At 41.5% G+C, this 19,537-nt stretch overlaps 1 protein-coding gene across 1 annotated transcript in view; it reads left to right on the forward strand.

The window, feature by feature from the left end:
* Positions 1–19,537, forward strand: part of beta-Spec (spectrin beta chain) — a 72,763-nt gene that overhangs the window by 41,683 nt on the left and 11,543 nt on the right. The window contains exons 5-28 of the mRNA XM_073074752.1: positions 35–323; positions 671–842; positions 2,159–2,287; positions 2,783–2,995; positions 3,732–3,929; positions 4,479–4,608; positions 5,875–6,024; positions 6,695–6,834; positions 7,185–7,309; positions 8,005–8,135; positions 8,721–8,866; positions 9,517–9,640; positions 10,057–10,307; positions 10,778–11,076; positions 11,419–11,600; positions 12,113–12,227; positions 12,601–12,725; positions 13,254–13,444; positions 14,312–15,474; positions 15,830–16,091; positions 17,141–17,345; positions 17,648–17,842; positions 18,572–18,751; positions 19,244–19,488. Of these exons, the coding sequence (XP_072930853.1) occupies positions 35–323; positions 671–842; positions 2,159–2,287; positions 2,783–2,995; positions 3,732–3,929; positions 4,479–4,608; positions 5,875–6,024; positions 6,695–6,834; positions 7,185–7,309; positions 8,005–8,135; positions 8,721–8,866; positions 9,517–9,640; positions 10,057–10,307; positions 10,778–11,076; positions 11,419–11,600; positions 12,113–12,227; positions 12,601–12,725; positions 13,254–13,444; positions 14,312–15,474; positions 15,830–16,091; positions 17,141–17,345; positions 17,648–17,842; positions 18,572–18,751; positions 19,244–19,488 (5,360 nt within the window). The remainder of the gene's footprint in view (positions 1–34; positions 324–670; positions 843–2,158; positions 2,288–2,782; positions 2,996–3,731; positions 3,930–4,478; positions 4,609–5,874; positions 6,025–6,694; positions 6,835–7,184; positions 7,310–8,004; positions 8,136–8,720; positions 8,867–9,516; positions 9,641–10,056; positions 10,308–10,777; positions 11,077–11,418; positions 11,601–12,112; positions 12,228–12,600; positions 12,726–13,253; positions 13,445–14,311; positions 15,475–15,829; positions 16,092–17,140; positions 17,346–17,647; positions 17,843–18,571; positions 18,752–19,243; positions 19,489–19,537) is intronic.

The following is a 19,537-nucleotide window of genomic DNA, read 5'->3' on the forward strand; positions in this document are numbered from 1 at the left end:
TATTAATTCAATCCACTTTTCAAAACCATTTCAGATTCAAGACATTACAATTGAAGAGACAGATAACAAAGAGACAAAGTCCGCCAAGGACGCATTGCTGCTGTGGTGTCAGATGAAGACTGCAGGCTATAACAACGTGAACGTGCGCAACTTCACGACCTCGTGGCGCGACGGGCTGGCGTTCAACGCCATCATACACAAACACAGACCGGACTTGATCCAATTCGAGAAGCTCCACAGGAGCAATCCTATCCACAACCTGAACAATGCGTTCAACGTTGCCGAGGAGAAGCTCGGCCTTACGAAGCTCTTGGATGCCGAAGGTTAGTCTCGCTAAGTACTAAATTAGTCTCATATATTATAAGGAAGATTCATAGCAAGCAAGCAACTATTGTGATAGACTAATAAGATGTTAAAGTGGTGACATTTTAAAATCCTGATCCATGAACATCCATGTATTATTTGATTTTAGGTTATAATTCTTGGAGAGCAATTTTGCTCCATATTTTTATTAGAATTTAATAGAGAGGAGTAGATAATATCGGCACCATGAAATACATGAGTAGCATCATGTTTGTTACTGTGGATGATGTTTCAACAATTAATTATTGTATAGCCACCGAAAGTTTAATATGAAAATCCAAAATCATTAACTTTAATTTCCTTGTAGACATCGCCGTTGACCACCCCGACGAGAAGTCGATCATCACGTACGTGGTGACGTATTACCACTACTTCAGCAAGCTGAAGCAGGAGACGGTGCAGGGCAAGAGGATCGGCAAGGTCGTCGGCATCGCGATGGAGAACGAAAAAATGATGCAGGAATACGAATCGCTCACCAGGTATGGAATAGTCTTTTTATAAAAATGAATGTTTGCCTGTATGTCCTTTATGGAATTGTAATCTATGCATTTGATCTTTAGCAAAGTTGTTGTGCATATGAGCCCCCGAAGGTTTCTGATTTGGTATGGTAAATTTACGACAGATGGGCCACTAACATTCCAATGAAGTTACAAATTTTCAATTATATTGTATGCCATGATTGTTATTTTTAAAAATGCGGGCGAAGCCGCCAGCGCTACAAGTAATCTTTATAAAAATCGTAGTAAGTTATCAAGCTTATTAAGCTTATTAGATAAAGCAATATTAGATATAAAAGTGTTGGGCTATTTTCTAAAGAGAGAGAGGCATTTGGTGCAAAGTGGCTTCTGACAGACAAATATTGTAAAACTTCAATCTTCGATAGGCAAGTCTAAGGATAGATGGATTAATATCGGGCTTATATAATATTATCGGGGGCAAGGGTCATATTACGCGTGTTATTACAGATTTGTCATTTTTCATTCCAATTTAGCTAACTATTTAATAGTGATAGACTTGAAGTAATTTTAACAAATATTAAGATTTCATTATTCAAGTATTAATAAAAATTAAAAGTAAGTAGGTAGGATTAGTGTGATTAACGAACCAATAAATAATAGGGATATCCTACCAAGAATAGCTCACTACCGTTATAAGAGAACTCTGACCTTTCATATATCCTTCAAGGACACTTCTCGTGCGATAGGATAACAAACGGATCATATTACCAGCTTCAAATTATTACAACATATAAAGTTATTTATAAATAATTTACTTTTACTGCTCTATAAATTATTCGTATTCGTTCTTGTTTGTTTTTTAAAGGAAATTTATTATTTCTCTCCATAGGCATTATACCTTTCTCTTACAATACTATTGTCGACTATTCAATCTAGAGCAGTAGAGTGACTTAATTTTTCTTAAGATATCTAAATTTGTACTGCTCTGCTGGCCAATAGCCTGATAACAATTGCGCAATGGTTTATAAAAGCAATGTTAAGTGGTCTTGTGTTCTCGCTTCATGAATGTATTACCAGTAAAGACACTCACTTGTTGTTTTACATCTTAGACCACAGTAGACGAATTTTTAATTAACTTCAGCTTGACCTCTTATTCATTTTTAAAGTCGATTATAGATATAAGCTTACCATGACATATTATGTATACCTGTCTGCTATTGACTCCTCTGTTATATACATAGAAAACTTGATTTTATTATTGTTTATTATTCCGTTTTGTACCATTTTTGTTTAACTACCTTTTAGAGGCATATAATAATTATTAATGTTGTTAACAGCGACCTGCTACAATGGATCGAGCGTACCATCGAAGCGCTCGGCGACCGAACATTCGCGAACTCGCTGGAGGGCGTCCGTCAACAGCTCATCCAGTTCGCCAATTACCGCACTGTGGAGAAACCGCCCAAGTAAGTCTTGTTTGTTTGTATATGGTTCCTTTTGGTTTTTATGAAAAGTAAATAATCTTATTCTTCAAATTCAGAATAAATTAAATTGCACTATGCTTTGATTAAAATCATTTACTTTGATTAAAATCAAATACTTACAGCTAATTATAAAGAAATACAAGTACAATTGAATAAACTGTTTATTGAATCTCGGTTACTTATTAAGTTGGTCTTTATTCTAACCGATGATCAAGAAAGGTATACGACAATATCAAATAAAGTGTGTCAATTAAAAACCAATATACAACATGAAAGTGTCTCCAAGGGCAAAAATAGCACATTTTTTTTATCTTCTTTAATTTGTCTGTTTTAGATTGATTGGTAAAATTGCTTCAATTGTATTTTGATCTTGATTTGCAATTGTTTTTAGTGACATAGCACTAACAACTACTGAACCATCTACTCAACCATACGATACATGTTATCTATACTTGATGTATGTGTGCGTCCCCCCAGGTTCGTGGAGAAGGGCAACCTGGAGGTGTTGCTGTTCACGCTGCAGTCGCGCATGCGCGCGGCCAACCAGCGCCCGTACACGCCGCGCGAGGGCCGCATGATCCACGACATCAACCGCGCCTGGGAGCGCCTCGAGAAGGCCGAGCACGAGCGCGAGCTGGCGCTGCGCGAGGAGCTCATCCGCCAGGAGAAGCTCGAGCAGCTCGCCGCCAGGTATGTCGACAATATTGTTGTAAGTTCCTTCCGATGTCGTACATGATATAAAACGCATGTGAGGGTGACTCATGAACGCCGAGCTCGAGCGTGAGCTGGTGCTGCACGAGGAACTTATCAGATAGGAGACGCGACATATTTGCTTACTATGGCCTGCTAAAGTAAGTCCTCAGAGGTTAAATGGAAATTTAATTAAGGCACACTTTATGTTAGTTCTGTTTGTATTATGCTTTCAAGGATAAAATTCATATTCCTTACGTATAGATCGTACACGAATAATTTCAGCTTATTTTTTTTTATCTACGCCTAATTAAAAGAAATCCTAAACTGGAAGAATTTGCAGAATTTTCTAAACGTTTTTAAAATTATATGATAAAGATCTAGGGATATTACGTGTTTCCATTATTCTAATAGTACTCAATTCAATATGCTATACAATTTCACACATAATTGGCTCAGTCGGATTAGAAATTAATTATCATTTGCTAAACAGTGAAGGAAAACATCGAGAGGAAACCTGCATACCTGAGAGATTTATAAAAAAAAAAAATCTCAATGTTATGTGAAGTCTACCAATAAGCACTTGGCCAGGGCGGTGGACTATGGCTGGCCTAATCTTTCTCATTATGAGAGGAGTCCCCTGCCCAGTAGTGGGACAATAATGGGTTGATGATGATTGCTCAGTCCAATGTGCTATGTATTCTTAAACACACTCACGCACCTTTAACCATTCCAGATTCAACCGCAAAGCCCAGATGCGCGAGACGTGGCTCTCGGAGAACCAGCGTCTGGTAAGCCAGGACAACTTCGGCTTCGACCTGGCGGCTGTAGAGGCGGCGGCCAAGAAGCACGAGGCCATCGAGACCGATATCTTCGCTTACGAGGAGCGCGTGCAAGCGGTTGTTGCTGTGTGCTCCGAGTTGCAGGCTGAACGGTTAGTTTGTATGAAGTTATTCATATGTAGGGAAAATTAGGAGATATATATACAATGCATTAAACACATATATGACTTAATAGGTCCGTGGTAAATATTGAATTTGAATTCAAATCCTTTATTTATCCAAATTACTTTTACATTGATGTAGTGAGACATTTGTGTTTTTTAATGAATGTGTGTACAAATTTTCGGAAGAAAATATAATAAAGAATAAAATAGGGTTGTAATGTAGTAGAATAACTTAAGAGTAGTAACTTACAATGCTAGTTTCCACCACAGTAGCAGTGGAACATAAAGGCGTACCTTAAACCCCGCATAAAATATACTTTTTTTCATTACCATTGTTTGATATTTTACTAATTTCTGCATTAATGGATACTGATGTCTTAAGAGATTGGTATATATAAATATAATTAAGGATAGATAGACATACGAGTATCGTGTGATCAGAGCGATGCACCTAAAATAACCACTGGACACCTATTCATCACTGTTACTTACTTGAGAGACTTAAACAGATTTAATAAGCTGTGGATTATGTGCCAGGTACCACGACATGGAGCGTGTGTGCGCGCGGCGCGACAACGTGCTGCGGCTGTGGGCCTACCTGCTGGAGCTGCTGCGCGCGCGCCGCGCCCGCCTCGAGCTCTCGCTGCAGCTGCAGCAGAACTTCCAGGTGACAAGCGTACACGGACGCAGAGATACATACACGCGCATATACACACATGCAACACAACCGCCACGTAGCACACCACACAGCAGCATGATGTATGAGCTACAAACGCAGAAACACAGGCATACACACACACACATATAAAATAACCTCGACACACGTAACAGCACTTTATGAGTTACAACTGCACAACATCTACTGGTATTTTGAAAATACATTCTTCTTGCACACACACGTATCACCACGATGTATGAGCTACAGACACAGAACAACAAGCTACTGATAGAAACTACATTATTATAACACACACTATCAGCTTAACAATTAGCTATATATATCACCATATTAAACAGCATATACCTCTGCAACAACATGCAATGTATGATGATCAGCGTAAATAACATCAATTTGTGACAAATCTTCATCACATTGACCTAACTTTGTGAATTGTGTTATAACACAAAGGCAGTTGTGCATAACATATATTAGGAAAATAGACCAAGGTTAGATAAGGTTTACTATTCTAACGAATAAAGTAATTATGGCCTCTTTATTTGAACTAGGGCATCAACACAGAGTTATTAATAAAATTACACATCATGTACACATAACAGATACTTTTACTCTGTTAACAGATTATAAGAACCTACTCAAAGCAAAATCTTATAAAAAGTAAGTGACACATAATATAGAGGACTAGTAATATAGAATATTCTTATATTATTTTTACAAGCAAACCTATAACAGTACTTCAGCCTGATTAAATATTATCTATCACAGATATTTATTCCCACCAGGAATCAAACCCAGATCCCCGGTACATTGCAAGTGGCTGTCTCAAAGCCACTTCGCCCGCGCTTATCGATCTTCTTTCCAATAAGGCTTATGCTCTAATGGTTATTTCAATTAACAATTAATAACTTATCCGTGGGTAAGACGTGAGGGTAAGAGTATGCTTGTGCGGTAGTTTTGCTAAGAAATATTTTATGGTACTGCTAAACCATCAAGGACTTGCCCATGGCAAATTCGACAAAACACCATTCATCTCGTTTTAAAATACAACTACAATTTTGAAATACTTGTAAGATCTAAGTGGCTCAATTTTCGATTCGGATATCTTGAGTATCATACTTAGAAGCTAATCTTCTGGGTGAATTATGAAGGTCAATAACATCAGGCATTATCATGAAACACATATAAGCAGCTCAAACAACAGTCATATCATACAGCATTATTACGTACATATTCTCATCCCGTGTTCCCCAACAGGAGATGCTCTACATCCTGGACTCCATGGAGGAGATCAAGCTGCGCCTGTTGACCGACGACTACGGCAAGCATCTGATGGGCGTGGAGGACTTGTTGCAAAAGCACGCGCTCGTCGAGGCCGATATCAACGTGCTCGGAGAACGGGTCAAGGTATGTAACTATTTAAAATTTTTGATTTGTGTGTGAGGGTAAATTTATTTGAAGATTTTTTTCTTTATTCTGAATTTTACAAAGAAGGTAGGAAGGATTTGAAACTATACAAGCTTGATTTGTATTTATTTTGGAGACTTACTTGGCACTGAGTTTTATGGCTATGGTCTAAGATTTTATTTTTATTTAAGAGTAAACTCTTGGTGGGCAAATAGTTATACATACTCGTAATTAGAATCCTAATTATATGTTATTTATTTTTGAGGATTATGTTGATAGACTTAATACCTATACATATAAGTGATCAAGGTATATTAATGGCCAAGATGTATTAAAAATTTGATTATATACTTCTGGGGATAGCATTTTGAGTAATAGGCCTGTGCCAGACAACATAAAAATTTGAACATATATTTGAACACATGTTTGAATCCAGTTAATCACGGATATTCAACTTCAAATATTTGCACTTTGCCATTTGGGGATCATGACGACATGAGTGACAGGTTAAAAAAACTAAACAAATAAATGTTCAAATGTGTGAGCTAAGTTCAAATATTTATGTCTGGCATGGGCCATAAAGTATTTTTTGATTTATTTTGTACAGGTCTACGTATGCACTTACGAATTGTCTATTATTTGTTTTTTATTTATGTATGTGTGTGTGCAGGTGGTCGTGGGCCAGTCGCAGCGGTTCCTGGAGCAGGAGGAGGGCGGCTACCGGCCGTGCGACCCCGCCATCACGGTGGAGCGCATCCAGCAGCTCGAGAACGCGTACGCAGAGCTCGTGCGCCTCGCCGTCGAGCGCAGGTACGTCACAACTCGCTATTGAATTACGCTTTCCTTCTTTTCAGCCATGGCTGACTGTTTTCCCATTACGACCCGACTGTCATGCTGTAATTTACGCGGAACAATGCCGACATGTGCAGTTAAGTGGTGCAAAAACATAAAATCGAAGAAAAAGTGCGGAGAAATATCGTTTTACTCGTAAATACTCTAAAACTACGTGTTTTTTAATATTTTTCAAACACGAAAATAGGTGACTGACAATTTCAACTGTCAAAACTGGTTACATTTTCTTATTAGGAGTGAGTAATCTTTATTAATCTATGTGAAAAAGCGACAATCTATATACTCACGTAACCGTGTTTGGTGTGTAGGAAGCGCCTGGAGGACAGCCGCAAGCTGTGGCAGTTCTATTGGGACATGGCCGACGAGGAGAACTGGATCAAGGAGAAGGAGCAGATCGTCTCCGTGGATGACATTGGACACGATCTTACCACCGGTATGTTGAAATATATCAATGTACGGCAATTTCTTCCTGAACGTTCCTAGTTTGATAGATTTAACATTTTTGTATAGAAATCCTTTTATTATTGAAAGATGTTTTTAAATCACAAATTTATCCGGTTATAGCTGTTAATGTAAAAATGGGCAACAAGAAATTTCGTTTCGTAAAGAGTTCTATATGATATGAAATAAATTCTGATGTTAAATAGTACAGTAATTTTTCCCTATGAGCTTTTACACTTAACTAGACGGTAGCTTAAATTATTACACGAAAACTTTACGTATGGACTAATATGTAGCAGCTTATCTGTTAGATAGTCCATATTGTTGCATTCTAAACGTGACATGGCCTAAAGTGCAGCAGTTTTGTTGACAAACAGTCAATATTAGAGTTATTACAACCATCGTGGCGGAGCGGACAACATACCGGTCTGACGCGCAGGAGCTCCCCGGTTCGATCCCTGGCCAGACAGATATCTAGATAATGAATCTAGGTTTCTGTACCTGGGTCTGGATTTTTATGTGTTTGTATCTGTGTGTGTACATAGTATCCACGACACAGGGAATCCTAGTGTGGACCTGTGAGCGTAGAAAGCGTGTTATTAACGTTTGGTGGTATTCTGACGGAATCCTAGTTTGGGGCTGTGAGTGTAGAAAGCGTGTTATTAACGTCTGGTGGTGTTTTGGCAGTGTACCTGCTGCAGTCGAAGCACAAGGCGCTGGAGGAGGATGTACTGGCGCACGAGGTGCAGCTCATGGACGTGGCGGCCGTCGGCGACGAGCTCGTCTCGCACGGACACTTTGGTGCTGATCGCATACAGGTATGATACATTTAATTTCTTAGTTGAGGTTTTTATGTGTATATGAAGAGTGAAATACGAAACTATAAAGACTAAGGCTATAAGAAAATTAAGAAAATACTGAAAGAAATTACGAGACCTATTTTGATCGAGATTTAAACTGTAAAATTTTCGCAACGTGAAAGAATTGATTTCGAACTCGTCATCCATGCACATTTTAAAAATACACCCTGTGAACATCTTCAGTTTTCCAAATACACCATCTATACAATATTCTTATACATAAGACTTACATTTATTGTCTCTGATAGTTGTGCATGCCATTTTCACATATATTTTCCATTCATATCACCCATACGTTCTTTCCATTATATAACAAATTGTGTAATACCACATGGTACTTCTTTGTCTCTAGTATCTCCAGTTACCGATCGATATATATTTACCGACACGTAATATTTTTAAAGTTAAGTTTGTAATGTGCAGGATTAAATTCAAACAAATCCTCTTATAAAACCTTCTAGAAAACATCAATATATCTAATATGTATTTCTAAATAACAATATTTTTTATGTGCACAAATGCTCATACATACCCTCCCCTCAGGAGCGTCTCCGCGACATCCTGTCGCAGTGGAACCACCTGCTGGACGTGGCGGCGCTGCGCAAGCACCGCCTGGAGGCCGCCGTGCAGTACCACCAGCTGTTCGCCGACGCCGACGACATCGACAACTGGATGCTGGACACGCTGCGGTATGTGCACCAAGTGTACACAGACACACACACACTCTCAGGAGCGTCTCCGCGACATCCTGTACACAGACACAAACAGAGATACACAATATAAGGACAGTGTACGCTATATGTGCTTCCTGTACATTTGGGTCTTATGGGTATACCAGATAATTGGCACATATAAACCATAGATGTTGATAATTGATAACTTCTGTTGATTCCGGAGACAACACTACCATACCTATTTTTTTCTAATAACAGCAGTGTTAAGCGCTGTTGTGTTCCGCTTTGTACGGTGTGGTAAAGAAGACATACTTTTCCGAGCATTTCAACTTTAGTCTTCAGGGTTAGCGGCGCTTCTGTGGCCGACATTAAGTGAAACTTTCGTCTTATCTGAGGTTAAATATAGTACAAAACACTAAAATCAGAAAAGAAATCTCAATTCTTGCGTGACTTACGACTTGCGTGATCAGTATGATGAAAACATCACATTTTCTGGTGTATTATACAGTATCATACAGACTACGAAACTATTAAAATGTAGTTTTTAAGGATTGTCAAAGTCAATTTAAATATATAGTACCTATATGATAAAAGTTACTTAAAGCCCAATGAACTTAATACGTGTGGAAAAATAAAACTAAGTTATTCTTCTTTTTGGTTAACAGTTTGGTGTCATCAGAGGACACGGGCGTAGACGAAGCGCAGGTGCAGAGCCTGCTGAAGAAGCACAAGGACGTCACCGACGAGCTGAAGAACTACGCCAATATCATTCAACAGCTCAAGCAATTGGTAAGGACATTAGCGACGTGAAAACGTCACGATTATCCTATTTGTTTTTACTATAATCAGTCAAAGAGTAGTTTGTATATTGTTTTAGTCCTAGTTAATCAAGACTGATTAGAAAATATATTATTTTATTATATGTTTATGTACGATCGGTAATATTTTTTAAAGTAGTAAAATACTTTCGAATTGTTTTTATGAAAAATACTAAAACCTTACTCGAGTTTTGATATATATATTTTTTAAACAGTTCTTTCTTTCTAAAATCTACAGGATAATCCTTCGAACCTTCCCTAAATCTAGACTAACAGCGTGCATGGTTAAATTCTTCACGAATCCTCGTCTCATAATATGTCTCTGTCATATGTGTCTTCCTGTGTACCTACAAAAGGCATAGTTGTACAACAAGGAACATTCCACAGGCATCCCAGCTGTCCCCGGAGGACGCGAACAGCCCCGAGGTACGCGAGCGGCTCGCGAACATCGACGCGCGGCACGGCGAGCTCGCGGAACTGGCACGACTCCGCAAACAGCGCTTGCTCGACGCGCTCTCGCTGTTCAAGCTGCTCGCCGAGGCCGACGCGGCTGATCAATGGATCGCGGAGAAGGACCGCATGTTAGATACCATGCTGCCGCCGAAGGATATCGACGATGTGGAGATTATGAAGCACAGGTACGCACTCCACCGTAAACTGTATGTAACATATCGTACATTCAAGTAGGATATAGAAATTACATTACTTGTGAAGGTTAAATAATTTGAAAATGTTTGAAGAGTTTGAATAGTCTTTGAGCAGAAATATTTTAATTTAAGTTTAAAAATTATTTGCGTTATCAATTTGCTATTATAATTTTGCAATAATAATTTTCGTAAAACACAAATGTAGAAGTACTAAAGTACTGCCACGTACTATAAATAATAGATAAACAAATCTTGCATAAACATATTTTCAGTGTTAATAGTCATTGAATACGATTAATTTAACGCTCAATGTTATTCAATTGAAAAAGTTCAAATTTTTTGTTCGGTTAAATTTGCGGTAATTCAACCTACAAAACAAAACATAAATTCATACGTTTAAAACAAAACAAAAGATTTTACATATGTAAACTTCACATATTAACCCTTGATTGCCCCCCCAGATACGACGGTTTCGACAAGGAGATGAACGCGAACGCGTCCCGCGTGGCCGTCGTGAACCAGCTCGCGCGCCAGCTCATACACGTGGAGCACCCCGCGGCCGCGCGCATCGCGGAGCGACAACAAGCGCTCAACACCGCATGGTCCTCGCTCCGGGACAAGGCAGAGGGCAAGAAGGACGAGCTCAAGGCCGCGCAGGGCGTCCACACCTTCCACATCGAGTGCCGCGAGACGGTGTCGTGGATAGAGGACAAGAAACGCATCCTGCAACAGACCGACGATCTCGAGATGGATCTCAACGGTACGGTATTGATTTGTTACGACGTGTTAATGTTACGATGATGAGTAATAAAACGAAATTAATCTATGTTTTTCGTGTTTTCTAGCTAATGTTGCATTTAAAAATGAATGTCTTTTTTTGATTTATGAACCATGATACTTATAAAATCGGTCAGCATCATGATTTCCGCTTGCACTCATCTTGAAAAAATAATATACCTTAAAATACAATAATATGTGTATCTTAATTGGGGTTGACTACCATAGATGTCCATGAGCAAAAGCTACTTACAGGTGGACTGCATACACGTTTGCTACTACAATATAAGAAAAAAGACTTAATGAATTTCCATGTGTTGTCCAGGTGTGATGACGCTACAGCGTCGTCTGTCGGGCATGGAGCGCGACCTGGCGGCGATCCAGGCGCGCATCTCGTCGCTGGAGAGCGAGGCGGGCGCCATCGAGCACGAACACCCGGAGGAGGCGCGCCTCATCCGCGACCGCATCACGCAGATCACCGAGAACTGGGAGCAGCTCACGCACATGGTGAGTGCACTGGGACACGTGGCACGTGGCTCGGGGACGGGGTGAACCTTAGCACGACCTGGCGGCGATCCAGGCGTGAGGACTGGGAGCGGCTAGCGCACATGGCGAGTGCATTGTTACATGTGGCTCGGGAGTGATGACGCTCAACGTGGCCAAGTTGCAATCCAGGCGCGATAACTGGGAGCGGCGAGCGCGCATGGTGAAATACTCGCGAACAATCCGTCCACGTAATTAGATAGCAATGACGAGTACATGGGCGGTCGATTAAGGAGTTTAAAAACTACATGGTTTGACCGCTAATCCCCTACAAATCGGTTGTGGAGCAAAATGTTGGAGTATGCGTCAGCATTCCTTCAGCCATTAGGGGTTATGTTGCAATAGAAAACACATTATGTACCTATTTTTATTTTTTTTTATTCAATTTATCCACGAACTTTTTCAGCATCGTCGTTATCATCGAAATAAGCATTATTTTGAATATCGAGGATAATATAAACATTTTTGTCCAACAGTTGAAGGACCGCGACGCGAAACTGGAAGAGGCGGGCGATCTACACCGTTTCCTGCGCTCCGTCGACCACTTCCAGGCGTGGCTCACCAAGACACAGACCGATGTCGCGTCCGAAGGTACTTTACAGTAATATATACCTTAGATAGATAGCTTTAAGATTAATAGTTATTAGTTTAAAAGGTTAATGGTTTATGATTGTTATTCTGAATTATGGTTCCTATGATATTTTATAAATCATCGAATCGGAATATTGTTCACACTTTTTTGTATTAATTACTATTTTTTATTATTAATTTTATCGTAGAAATTATAAAATGTATTATATTACGGACATTCGTAAAGTGATTTTAATATCGTTAGTGCTCTTAGCTTTTTTATATTATTTATTACTGCTATAAAGTTGCGTACAATAGATTGGAAAAATACGGAATAAAGTTATGACGTGAATAAATTATTCGTTAAAGTAATTATATTGTCTTATTTGCTTAGATACACCGTCGAATCTTGCGGAGGCGGAGAAACTGCTGTCGCAGCACCAGACGATCAAGGAGGAGATCGACAACTACAAGGACGAGTACTCCAAGATGATGGAGTACGGAGAGAAGATCACTGCCGTGAGTTTGTTCATGTTTTATTTTACGACAAGATTTCTAATTAATTTGGTGAATTTCTAGTACAAAAAAATAAAAGATGGCAAGGTTAATTTCAGTACTCCCAATTTATATAAACAAATGAAATTAAGTGTATCAGTATTTTTTTAATAATTTTGGTTTTAAATTGCAAGCAGTTAATTCCTATGTATTGACTATACTGGACTAGAAACCATATCGATCTAAAATCCAGAAGGTTTTGAACACAACCGCTTACGCTCTTCCCGCACAACTGGTGTTTACGACGGTATACGACCACGCATACCGTCCTTCTCGGGCTAGCTTGTTGGACGGTTCGAGCTCCCAGTTTTGTTGCCCGCAACCCTGGAAGCCCCCTTTTAGATGTCTCTTACGACAGGCAGGGTATACCATAGCCCTATTTTATTCATAGTCCCGGGACTACAGCGACATGAGACATATACCTAAACGACGAATAAATGACAATTTTTCTGTCATTCTAAAGAATTTACAATGAATTACGTTGGTGTGCAGGAGCCTTCGACCCAGGACGACCCGCAGTACATGTTCCTGCGCGAGCGGCTGAAGGCGCTGCGCGAGGGCTGGGCGGAGCTGCAGCAGATGTGGGAGAACCGGCAGCAGCTGCTGGCGCAGAGCCTCGAGCTGCAGCTGCTGCAGCGCGACGCGCGCCAGGCGGAGGTGCTGCTGGCGCACCAGGAGCACAGGTGATGTGGGGCACTGGCTGCAGGCAGGCCCGGGCGGAGCTGCAGCAGATGTGGGAGAACCGGCAGCAGCTGCTGGCGCAGAGCCTCGAGCTGCAGCTGCTGCAGCGCGACGCGCGCCAGGCGGAGGTGCTGCTGGCGCACCAGGAGCACAGGTGATGTGGGGCACTGGCTGCAGGCAGGCCCGGGCGGAGCTGCAGCAGATGTGGGAGAACCGGCAGCAGCTGCTGGCGCAGAGCCTCGAGCTGCAGCTGCTGCAGCGCGACGCGCGCCAGGCGGAGGTGCTGCTGGCGCACCAGGAGCACAGGTGATGTGGGGCACTGGCTGCAGGCAGGCCCGGGCGGAGCTGCAGCAGATGTGGGAGAACCGGCAGCAGCTGCTGGCGCAGAGCCTCGAGCTGCAGCTGCTGCAGCGCGACGCGCGCCAGGCGGAGGTGCTGCTGGCGCACCAGGAGCACAGGTGATGTGGGCCACTGGCTGCAGCAGGCCCGGGCGGCGCTGCAGCAGATGTGGGAGAACCGGCAGCAGCTCGCGCAGAGCTACTACACACTGCCGGGGAACGGTGGGGGTTGGGGAATATGGTGCTAGGACACATTGGGAACTTATTATAACTCCATAGTCAAGGTTATATTTGAAATGTCGTGATTTCACATATAATCTTGACATATACTATGAAGTATGATATGAAGTATGATATATCGTAATGGGTTTGGAAAGTAGTTTGAGTGACAAATGATTTAAACACAATAATAGTTCTATAAAATTGGTCAGTGAATTAAAAACCTATTACAACAATTATAAAAATTATACAATATAATTATAAAATCTATAAATTATGTACCATTTTAGACAACGTATTTTTATTTTATAGGCTAGCAAAGACCGAGCCACCAGCGAACTTGGAGCAAGCCGAGAACATGATCAAGGAGCACGAGGCGTTCCTTACCACCATGGAAGCCAACGACGACAAGATCAATTCTGTCGTGCAATTCGCGAACCGCCTGGTAGAGGAGAGGCACTTCGACGCCGACAAGATCCAACGCAAGGCCGAGAACATCGAGCAGAGAAGGAATGCCAACAGGGAGAAGGCTCACCAGCAGATGGAGAAGCTGCAAGATCAGCTCCAGCTCCACCAGTTCCTTCAGGACTGCGACGAGCTCGGCGAATGGGTGCAGGAGAAGAACGTCACCGCGCAGGACGATACCTACCGCTCAGCGAAGACGATCCATTCCAAGTGGACTCGCCACCAGGCCTTCGAAGCAGAGATCGCGGCTAACAAGGAAAGACTGTTCGCAGTACAGAACGCGGCCGAGGAGCTGATGAAGCAGAAACCCGAATTTGTCGAAGTCATATCCCCGAAGATGCACGAACTACAAGATCAATTTGAGAACCTTCAGACCACCACGAAGGAGAAGGGAGAACGCCTGTTCGACGCCAACCGCGAGGTCCTCCTCCACCAGACCTGCGACGACATCGACTCATGGATGAACGAGCTCGAGAAGCAGATTGAGAACACGGACACCGGCACTGATCTGGCATCTGTCAACATTCTAATGCAGAAGCAACAGATGATCGAGACTCAGATGGCCGTCAAGGCTAAGCAGGTCACCGAACTGGAGACCCAGGCCGAATACCTCCAGAAGACCGTTCCGGACAAGATGGAGGAGATCAAGGAGAAGAAGAAGTCCGTGGAGCAACGCTTCGAGCAACTGAAGGCCCCGCTTTTGGATAGACAGCGCCAATTGGCCAAGAAGAAGGAGGCGTTCCAATTCCGCCGCGACATCGAGGATGAGAAACTATGGATCCACGAGAAGATGCCGCTCGCGAGCAGCACCGACTACGGCAACTCGCTGTTCAACGTGCAAATGCTGCAGAAGAAGAACCAGTCGCTGAAGACTGAGACCGATAACCACGAGCCGAGGATCCTCACGGTGATCTCCAACGGACAGAAGCTGATTGACGAGGGACACGAGGACTCGCCCGAGTTCAAGAAGCTCATCGATGAACTTACCGCGAGGTGGCGAGAATTGAAAGGTGAGTTTTAAAATATTTATCTGAAAAATATTTTTTTGCGTAGGTCTGTATGTCAGTTTACCAGATGATGTCTTTGTAAGACGAGTTGAACTTGTTACAATTTCATTTTTTTGATGCTTTTTATATTCACAGTTGTACATTAGCATTATTTTTTTCGTATAGGCTATGAATATGTACAAACAGTCAAACATAGAATACAAAATTGAATTCCTAACTCAGGTGACCAAGAATATTGTATAGAGATAAAACCTTACACGAATTCTTTGTCCAACCGACATATCAACCGCTCCACTTGTAATCATAGCCACTATTATATATTAAAAAAAAAAATAACCTTAATATTCTTGTATAACAGATGCCATCGAACAACGCAAGAACAACCTGTCCCAATGGGAGAAGGCGCACCAGTATCTGTTCGACGCTAACGAAGCGGAGGCGTGGATGAGCGAACAGGAGCTTTACATGATGGTTGAGGACCGCGGCAAGGACGAGATCTCAGCTCAGAACCTCATGAAGAAACACGAGATCCTCGAACAGGCGGTTGATGACTACGCCCAGACTATACGACAGCTGGGCGAGACTGTGCGACAGCTTACGGGTGAAGAGCACCCACTTAGGTATGTTGAACATGAAAACCCTATATTATAAGGTTATATTTTCATTACAATAATTTTTAATTAATTTACGTTACTAAGAGTCTATTTAATTTCTGGTGAACTTAAACTATATAAAAAGAAAGAAGTATATAATATGTTTTCAGAGAATAAAATGCCATAGAATGGTTTGTCAGAGAAAATAAATAATGTAGTTGTTATTGAATCTTTTATTATATAAAATAGTCTTTCAGGAATACAAGCTTACAATATAAATTAACCAAGTAAAACTTAAGCTTTTTTAGACCTTCTCTAGCTTTGGGGAAAATTCATTCGCAGAAATAATTCATGGACACACGTGGCTGATCACAAGTAGAAATATAATCTTATCGGTGAAATAAGCTAATTTAATAAATTAATAGTGTAGAGTTTTAGGTCGCTGGTTGATCCAAAATATAATTTGGAATCCTTGTGCGCTAGTGACGATAGTGTAGGTGAATAAATGTATAAATACCGTAGAGTGGTGCGGTGCTCACTTCGGCGACCGGTCGACCGTGATGCACACACACTCGCGACTCCCAAATATACTATATATAATTATATACGTCCCGTGACGAAATCCGAATACCGACTGTCCGTACAATGTGTGTTATGACAGAAACGTCAAACTTTTAAATTTTGAATTTACTCCTTTTATTTATAATCAGTATTTCGACCAGTTCATTTAAAGTCAGAGCCAAAACCGGCGAGAAATTTTTATACATTTAGCAATGTACATCTCAAAGATAGAACTTAATAATAAAAATTTATTAAATAAATATATGTTGCAAGTATATTAAGTATAGTCCGCGCCAAACTTCTAGTCCGCTCTGAAGTTGTTGCGCGCAGGTGTAGTCAGACAGCTAATGTGGTTGAACACGACTACAAGCATATACTCCGTAGCAATAGTAAGGCACACTAACGCAGCTATGTACCCGCGGGCGGGAGCGGGTGTTTTGACCTATGCCTAACCTATCCGAGTGAGTTCGCTTTATTTTAATTGGGTTATCTAACAATAACATTTACACCCTCAGCGAGCAAGTGTCGGTGAAGCAGTCCCAGGTGGACAAGCTATACGCTGGGTTGAAAGACCTGGCTGGCGAGCGGCGCGCCAAGCTCGACGAGGCGCTGCGGCTGTTCCAGCTGTCGCGCGAGGTGGATGACCTGGAGCACTGGATCACCGAGCGCGAGTTGGTCGCGTCCTCGCAGGAGCTCGGACAGGATTACGAGCACGTTACGGTAATTACCATACAAGGAGTACATAATGAAATCCCGTTAAATAGATTGTATCCAAGAACAGCAGTGCTTAATTATCATCGTGTGGACTATATGATCATTTGTTATTTTAATCGTATTGAAAAAAAGAGCTCATCTATGACCTAAAATTCATATTATATGATGTGGTGCGAACTATTCAATAGTTATTTTTGGTCCTCTTTTATATGAGAATTAGTAGTACTATTACAACTAGTGTTTGGCACGCATAACACGTTACTCGAATATAGGGATAAGACTAACTAAAAAATAATTTTATTATCCAGCTGTTATGGGAGCGCTTCAAGGAGTTCGCCCGCGAGACGCAATCGGTTGGTTCGGAGCGCGTGGCCACCGCGGAGCGCATCGCCGACCAGATGATCAGCATGGGCCACTCGGACAACGCGGTCATCGCGCAGTGGAAGGAGGGGCTCAAGGAGACCTGGCAGGACCTGCTCGAGCTCATCGATACCAGGACACAGGTTGGTTACGCTTAATTGTTAAAAGTTAATGTTAAGCTTTTTACGATTTTAAAATTTCAGTTAAATCAGTGTTTTAAAATTGCTTGAAGATAAGGTGGAAACATTATTGTGAAAAAGAAAAATATTCTAAAACTTGTTAGAAATATGGTGCAAAGCAATTAATATGGCCCTACGAAATTTTTGTACCAAAATTTGGCATTTCAATTTATCAAATTTTGATGTTTACTCGAAAAAAAAAAATGAACATATTCATTATTAATAATAGGGGTTAGTTAAGTCAATAGTGAATTATTTAACGTTATTTATATTTTGTACAATATGATTATGATTATTTTTTAACATGCACATAACTTTTGATATTCAAAATCAGAATTCCAGTCAAAGTCGAAAGTCGGACCTCTCGATTGAGACGAAACCTAGCACTAACCACGGCAATAGTCTGAGAAAGCATTATACTATTGAGTTTGATTGTATATTTCGCCCAATAAATAATTGTTCTTTCTTTCTTCTTCTTTCTTTCGAAGAGAAAAACAAATAGTACTGCATATATGTATTAATTATTTTCGTTTGCTACAAAGTATAGTCCGTGCCAATATGCTATTCGCTCTGAGTATAGAAATGAGTCGCGTCGTTATAGCAAATTTTATGACTACAACTGCTCGCAACAACTTCAGAGCGGACTAGTAGTTTGGCGCGAATTGTACCTACAATACCATTGCCTATCCCCAGATGTTGGCGGCGTCCCGCGAGCTACACAAGTACTTCCACGACTGCAAGGACACGCTGCAGCGCGTGAGCGAGAAGGCGCGCGGCGTGAGCGACGAGCTCGGCCGCGACGCGATCAGCGTGGGCGCGCTGCAGCGCAAGCACCACACCTTCATGCAGGACCTCACCACGCTGCACCAGCAGGTATGTCACTGCAGGGACACGCTGCAGCGCGTGAGCAACTAATTTACTAAGGCAAAGGTAACAGTACTTTGGTGCCATTCCAATAGTATATTTCGTTTTTTAACGAAGATATTATTTATTTGAGAAATAACCATAGTTGATCAATTAATATGTGAAGATAAGTATTAATGTTTTGTGTGTCAAGTATACTTCAGTTAATGAGTAATTATAATAAAATAAAGTTGATATGAGAACGAAGCATAAAACTAAAAAATCAAATGTAATTGTAACCTCTTATATCAAATTAAGGATAAAATCACATTATACAATTTAAATTGCTCACTCAGTATAGACGAATAGGATCTAATATGAGTATGAAAATAATAATATATACTGCTGTACTCGGAACTCACCATAAATAGACGATGATGTGTCTGTACTTATTCGCAGCGTATTTCAGGGGATCGTTCGCGAGTATTGAAATGTTGTACAAAATCCTTTTCGTGTCCACAGGTGGAGGCGATAAGCGCGGAGTGCGCCCGCCTCGGCGCATCGTACGCGGGCGACAAGGCGGCCGAGATCACGCGGCGCGAGGCTGAAGTGGCTGAGGCGTGGCGAGCACTGCAGGCCGCCTGCGCTGCAAGACGATCGAAGCTCGAGGATGCAGATGACCTGTACCGCTTCCTCAACCAAGTGCGCAACCTCACGCTCTGGATGGACGACGTCGTGCGCTCCATGAACACCGGAGAGAAACCCAGGTTGGTACCTTGCTGTGTTGGTCACGTATGTAGTCTGTAGCGCGTGACG

The sequence above is a fragment of the Epargyreus clarus genome, unplaced genomic scaffold, assembly GCF_041222505.1.
Source record: "Epargyreus clarus isolate Ecla_fem2 unplaced genomic scaffold, WU_Ecla_fem_2.2 ptg000001l, whole genome shotgun sequence".
Taxonomy (NCBI): domain Eukaryota; kingdom Metazoa; phylum Arthropoda; class Insecta; order Lepidoptera; family Hesperiidae; genus Epargyreus; species Epargyreus clarus.